General features: G+C 37.4%; 1 protein-coding gene across 1 annotated transcript in view; it reads right to left on the minus strand.

Moving 5' to 3' along the window:
• Nucleotides 1-321: 321 nt before the first annotated feature.
• The window catches only part of exo1 (exonuclease 1), an 8903-nt gene continuing 2018 nt past the window's right edge, over nucleotides 322-7206 (minus strand). Inside the window, exons 5-13 of the mRNA XM_073827551.1 lie at nucleotides 6230-6442; nucleotides 5794-5981; nucleotides 5494-5596; nucleotides 4914-5136; nucleotides 4596-4827; nucleotides 3883-4399; nucleotides 1404-1487; nucleotides 1059-1246; nucleotides 322-500 (exon numbers count right to left, since the gene is read on the minus strand). Coding sequence (XP_073683652.1) covers nucleotides 386-500; nucleotides 1059-1246; nucleotides 1404-1487; nucleotides 3883-4399; nucleotides 4596-4827; nucleotides 4914-5136; nucleotides 5494-5596; nucleotides 5794-5981; nucleotides 6230-6442 — 1863 coding nt within the window. The 3' untranslated portion in view covers nucleotides 322-385. The remainder of the gene's footprint in view (nucleotides 501-1058; nucleotides 1247-1403; nucleotides 1488-3882; nucleotides 4400-4595; nucleotides 4828-4913; nucleotides 5137-5493; nucleotides 5597-5793; nucleotides 5982-6229; nucleotides 6443-7206) is intronic.

Here is a 7206-nt window from a genome sequence, read left to right on the forward strand (position 1 = left end):
CCAAATAGTAACTTTTTACTGTGCTTGATTTCATGACCTTACAAAATCTGGATTCAGTCTGATTTACTGACTATTAAAAGTTTGTCATTGCTTCATAAAAGCTTAATTATGATTGTTGATAAATAATTTTGTCTTAAGTTATTAGTTGGAAGTCATAAGTATCTGGTAACATGAGTGATCACACACACCATAGAAATGTAAAAACCATATATAACTTGCTCTTTAGGGAAAAAAACTAATCAGAAAAAAAACTAGGGAGAATATCATGTCTTTATTGACTTGAAATAAAATTCATTATATTAAAATTCATTTATCATACAGAAACATGAACATACACAGTATGTTTGAAAAACTGGCTTTTACCCTTAAAAGAAACGAAGACATGTCATTCTGCAATGATGAGAATCTCTTGATCTGCTTCAGTCAGTTCTGTCATCACATTCTCTCTGACCGGAGACATCGGCTCTCCTTTTTTGCAAGCGTTCATCTTTGAAATGTCCCTTAAACACACACACACATAGACATTTAAATACATTCACCTCAAAGCATGTCAGTTCCTATCATATGGCTTTAAAAATATATAAACAACTTTTTTAAAGGCCAAAAAGTAGGAGAGAGAACCAACAACCAGATACTTCTCTAGTTTCACCCTTGAACTGACTTCATGTTTAATTCATATGTTAATTAGCCCCTCCCCCTTCAAACCTGCACTGACTCAGGCCCTTATTATTCAACTCAGGCCTGAGCATTGCATAATGAGAATATATCTCTTTTCATAGTGAACAGGCACCACCCTTCTCTAAACTACTACAATGCCTCTCACTTTACCCAAGCAATCAGTTACACCTCTGTTGTTCACATATCAACTGGGTAACCGCACCACTCCCTTTAGTTTACTCTGTGTTAACAGGTTTATCCCACTGCCCCTGCTGGCCACAGGTGGTTCTGACAGTTGTAAATAAACAGTAGAAGATGAAATGGACAACGTGAGGTTTTGTCATCGGCCATGTTGAATCATTCATTTACATAATTACGTACTTACACCCAGGCAGACTTACTTCTTGAAGCTGAAGGCCCCCCAAAGGCCGCTGATGGTGGCCTGCAGGCCTGGAGTGTTTTCATTGTTGACGGTACTCTTTTTCCCACTCGCTTTCTTCCTCAGACCGCTGGGCCTAGCAGGAGCGGAGGTCTCGATTTTACCGCCTTTACCCTGCCCACAAGGCTGTTTCCGAGACAGCCCTGAGACCTAGAGAACAAGTGTAGGAAGTCAGACTGAGGGTGGAGGTGTGGGGAAAATCATATCAATGTTTAATTCCCCCCTCTTCACACTATGCTCTAAGGTGTGAGAAAAGGGAAATGCAGAATGCAGACTGTGGTTTTGGGTCATGATTAGACGGACGTGCCTTTGTTCTGTTCAGAACAGGTTTCAGCTTGTCTGTGGGAGAACTGCTTGGGCTGTTGGAGCCATCCGAATCTCTCTCCTTTTCCTTTAAAAAGAATAAGAAACAAACAAAACTGAAATAACTGATGGTCGACAGTAAAATAAAATTTAATTTTGTCTAAATAAATTACAAGTATAAAAGTAAATGTTTGTTATGAGACGTTTCCAAGATCAAATTTAACTGTTATTGAATTATTTTTTTTAAGATAAAAGCATTAACAGAAAAGGTGATCTAAAATATAAAAATGGAGCAAATGAGCATTCAGACTTAAAAATCCAATATAGACTTAAATATATAAAATATAATGCATCCCTAATATTAGAAAAATGACTTCATTCTAAAAATGTCCAGAACTGTTCACGACTTTGGCTTTTACAATACTACAGTCGAAGGGATTGTGAACGTGTCAGTTGTTTTGCTGTCTATAAAGGGTCAAAAAGCTCTCTTTTTAATTTAATATCTTAATTTGTGTTTCAAAGATGAACAAAGATCTTCATTTTTGGGTAAACTATCCCTTTAAGACATTGTAGCAAGCACCTTAAAGGAGTAGTTCACTTTCAGAACAAAAATTCCAAGATGTTCATGTCTTTCTTTCTTCAGTCGTAAAGAAATTGTGTTTGAGGAAAACATTTCAGGATTTCATTCCATATAACGGACTTCTATGGTGCCCCCGAGTTTGAACTTGCAAAATGCTAAATGACCACAGCCGAGGAAGAAGAGTCTTATCTAGTGAAACGATCGGTTATTTTCTAAAGATTTACAATATATATACTTTTTAATCTCTAAACAGAGTACACACAGAGCTAGACAAGACAAGCATTCGAGGTTAAAAAGTGTATAAATTGTTTTTTTTTTTTTTTTTTTTTTTTAGAAAATAACCGATCGTTTTGCTAGATAAAACCCTTCTTTACTCGGCTGTGATCGTTTAGAGCACTTTGAAGCTGAATTTTGGAACTCGGGGGCACCATAGAAGTCCATTATATGGAGACAAATCCTAAAATTTTCTTCAAAAAACATAATTTCCTTATGACTGAAGAAAGTCATGAACATCTTGGATGACAAGAGAAAAGATTTGCGAAACCGTTCCAAAATCCTCATCTGAAACAAATGATTCGGGATACGTGGCCCGAAGTCCCGAATTAAATCATATGAATCGCGAACCTGCACCGAATTCCCAATCTCAATAATGCTTAAGGAACCATCATTTCAGATCAGGAATTGGGATTGCGGACCACAAATTATTCAATTTACGGAATGATTCAAGAACCTGCTCTGAAGTTCTGATCTAAAGCAAAAGATTCGGAAACCCCCTCCAAAGTCCCGATCTAAATAATGATTCGCTAACCATCATTTCAGATTGCAAATCATTTATTTCAGATCAGGATTTTGGAGCAGTTTCGTAAATCTTTTTTTCAGATTTTTTTTCTTAGACAGTGGAAAACATCAAACCATAAGCAAAATATCTGATTGAAGTCCTTAAAAATCAATAAAATAGTGCATGGAAGGTCGTGGAATTTCATTTTACAGTATCTGTACGAACCCTGACGACAGGTTTTTTTTTTATTTTGGGCTGAACTATACCTTTGCTTGCTACAATGTCTTAAAGCAGGGGTTTTCAAACCTGTCCTGGAGCCTCCCCTGCCCTGCACATTTTGCTTGTCTCTCTCATCTAATACACCTGATTCAAATCATCAGCTCATTAGTAGAGACTGCAAGACCTGAATTGGGTGTGCCTAATAAGGGAGACATACAAAATGTGCAGGGCAGGGGAGGCTCCAGGACAGGTTTGAAAACCCCTGTCTTAAAGGGATAGTTTACCCAAAATGTTCACATGTTCACAATCCCTTTAACTGTAGTATTGACATTTGCAGGCCAAAATAATGAACAGTTCAGGAATGATTTGCGATACACAAAGTCCAGATTTGAATCAAATGAATTGTGATATGCAAAGTTTCGATCTAAATTAAATGATTCACAATACGCGACCAAAATTCGAAAATGAATGGCTCTAATAAAGATATGTGCTTATTAAAAAAAAAAACGTATTTCATAGATACATTGTCTTTTAATAATTCAAGCACTTTTTTGAAGTACCTCTTCAGAAATATTGCTATTTTCTAGGTCCTATATTTCAAAAAATTTAATTCAAGTACTTCAAGAACTTTAAGCACCTTGTACAAACCCTGTGCCATCATTTACATAATTTTATTTGTGAACTTAAAATTATGTAATGGTAACCATCCAGTTTGGTTACCATTAACCTACATTGTATGGAACCATTGATTCCATTGTATGGGGGGGAAAAATACAGACACAAAGAAATACAGGTTTGGAACAAAATGAGGGTGAGTAAATGATGACAGCATTGTCATTTGTGGGTGAACTATTCCTTTAAGGTTAACATTAACAAATATAAATGAATCAAAAACCATTTTCTCACCTTATCAGAGTTGTCCTCTGTGACTAGGGAGTCCTCAGTACCAGCAGAGGTGCTGCTGGATTGAGAGAAATATGCACTGTCCTGAGAGGGAGAACACCTGGGGGATTTCTCTGCAACCTCTGTGCCCTCTACAGCAGATGACGACAGAGAAGAGCCCGTCTTTCTGTGGAACTGCTGCAGGGTGGATAACCCCGATGGTGTGGAGGACCGGTGTTTGTCTGTGGTAACAGTGTGTGGTTGTGAAGCAGATTTACTGAGTTCTCTGGTGCTTCCTGACCAACTAAAGACCCCAAGACCCAATCTAGCAGGCCTGGCGGAGTGAGATGGAGATGGAGATGGTCTGGGTGACTCATCTTCAGCCTGTTCTCTCTCTGGGTCAGTGTCCGGACACAATTCTGGCGTGTTTCCTTCAGATTGTAAGACACATGTTTCTGGAGACTTCACAAGCTGAGGTGAATCTTGTTTCAGCAAGTCTTCCTGTGTCTCTGCTATACTGGATTCACCTTTACAGAAGAACCTGATGGAGATGTCAATCATATCATTATTGCCAGCAGAGAGTAAACTAGAATTTTGGAGGTGGAGGAACAACCACCACGCCTCTCAATTAATATAGTACTATATATTTAAAGGGTCAGTTCACCCTTGATTGTGTGTGTAAAATTCGGGTCTAACAGTCAATTGTGATAGCAGCAGTGCTTAAAGTGCTCTTGTACCTGCTGTGTGTGATCTGCTCTCCAGTGCCCTCTTCTGATTGGTTCCTCCACTGCAACAGTGTAGCAAAGCGATTTCGAGGGCGGGACTGTCCAACTGTGCTGCCACACCCCTTCTCCTTAGAAGCAAATTTGTCATTGGTAAGTGCCTCAGTGGTGGGTGGAGTTTCAGGACAGCGTCTCTTTACCCCAGGTGAATACTGCCCTAACAGGTCATCTACAGAGAGGCCTGTGTCTAAAAATAAATAAATATAAACATGCCCAGTCAGGTATTTTATTAAAATAATCAGATTTATATTCATGCAACCAAGGCCTGCTTACCTTCACAGGGTCTTTTCACCTGTGCCTCTCTTTGGGGCAATTTTAGACTCTGCACGTTGACGATCCTCTCTTTGCCCCGAGTAGGAGGGGGTCTTTTGGCGGCGACAGGACTCTTTGGCTGGGTGCAACCTGGTTCATAGCTCTTGCTCCAGATACTCATCTGCACCGGGCCACTTTTGTCACATCTGTCATTCCAAGAACTACTGCGAGGAGCTTTAGAGGGCTGAAAGAGAGGAGAGGGACACCTTAGATACTGTTATCTGCAATTAAAATAATAAAAAAAATATTTACTTAAAAACTAAATGAAAATATAAAATGTTCCCTTGGCTACTAATTGCAATTGTACTAAAATTACTAAAACTGAGTAAATAAATATGTAAAATAAATAAATAATGCTATATATTAAAAACGAATACAATGACAAAAGCAAATTAGTACAATTAAAATGAAAAATAAAAAAATATCAAATAAAAGGTAATTCAAAATGTTAATAAGTACTATAATAATATATAAATAAGGCCATATTCTATGAAATTATCTATAATTTTAACCAAATACACATTAAAAATGACCAGGTTACCTGAGTGTAAGGTGCGTCAGGGTTGAAGTCATCTATCCTTTGCATTGTGTTAATGTCCATATTCCCAAGAGCCATTTCCAGCCCTTTCTCATCTCCTACATTACTGCATTTAATCAGTTAAGTTAAATTTGCAGTCAATTAGAGCTTTGCAACACAAACATACACAGTTACAAAAGGTTCAAAATTAAAAACAGCTTCTGTTTCTGTCTTGCCACGACAGTTAATTGATTCTTTTTAATTAAGTGAAAATGTAAGATCAGCAGTTCCTGTTTAATCAACATACAATAGTGTAAAAGATACGTTCCAGCATAGCTGAGGGAAGCAGGGTCAACGTGATCTGGGTAAGGGTTCAAAGGAACCACCTTCCTCCTCAAGGGATCAAAGACCAGTTGATACAGAAATGTGTTGTTGGCTTTTGTGAAACCCTCAATGTATTCATCTGGCACAGCAATGTCCATCTTCAGGTACTGACCTATCTTCTTTATCACCTGCATGACATAGACTTAGTTATGCTCTCTGGTTGCATTTGTTTTCACAATAAAAAAGACGCTTAGGTTGTCCACTAAAAATGCAGAACACAGTCCCATGGGAATCTAACCAGAGCGAGAGGGACGTGATAAAACATGCCGTTTCAGTAACGTGATCAGTTGCATACTTATGTGCACATATTTAACTGTTTATTGTGGCAGTTTAGCTTACACAAAATGTTTCTAACCAACGTTTTTTATTCTCTCACCTTTAGAATATCTGGGTTATTTGCCATCCTAAGCAGTTTGCATGCTTTTCCCAGTCCGATTCCATACAGAGATGGCAAATAGTCGCAGCCAGAAAGGATGCACATGTAACGGAACTTCTCTTCTGTGAAGATGTTGCCGAGAGACTTGCAGCGGCCCAGGTGACACTGATCAATCTCCAGTCCGTTACCTTGTTTATCCATCTTTAAAATCACCTGCAAACAATGCATAACAAATTAAACTTTAAAACCTATATCAAGTTAATGTCCCCACTGACCTCCAGCATGCCTGTCAGCACCACCCAGATTTAGTGAGCTATGATTCAAGTTTATTTATTATTTTACCATACTGAAAAATCTGTTTTTTTCTCATTTTTAAGCATTAGTAAAAAATAAAAATAAAAAGTTTGGGATAAGTAAGTTTTTTTTAATGCTTTTGACAGAAGCCATTTTATTTGATCAAAGTAAAGACAGTAATTTTTTTTTTTTAATTTGAAATACTTTTGAAGTCAAAAGTTTACATACACCTTGCAGAATCTGTAAAATGTTAATTATTTTACCAAAATAAGCGGGTTTTTACAACATACATTTTTTTTTAATTAGTACTGACCTGAATAAGATATTTCACATAAAATATGTTCACATATAGTCCACAAGAGAAAATAGTAGTTGAATTTATAAAAAATGACCCCGTTCAAAAGTTTACATACACTTGATTCATGTTGTTACCTGAATGATAAACAGCTGTGTTTTTTTTATTAAGTGATAGTTGTTCATGAGTCGTCCCTTGTTTGTCCTTAACAGTTAAACTGCCTGCTGTTTTTCTGAAAAATCCGTCAGGTCCCACAAATTCTTTGGTTTTTCAGCATTTTTGCATATATGAACCTATTCCAACAATAACAATGATTTTGAGATCCATCTTTTGACACTGAGCACAACTGAGGGACTCATATGCAACTATTACAGAAGGTTGAAACACT

The sequence above is a fragment of the Garra rufa genome, chromosome 21 (assembly GCF_049309525.1).
Source record: "Garra rufa chromosome 21, GarRuf1.0, whole genome shotgun sequence".
Classification (NCBI taxonomy): Eukaryota; Metazoa; Chordata; class Actinopteri; order Cypriniformes; family Cyprinidae; genus Garra; species Garra rufa.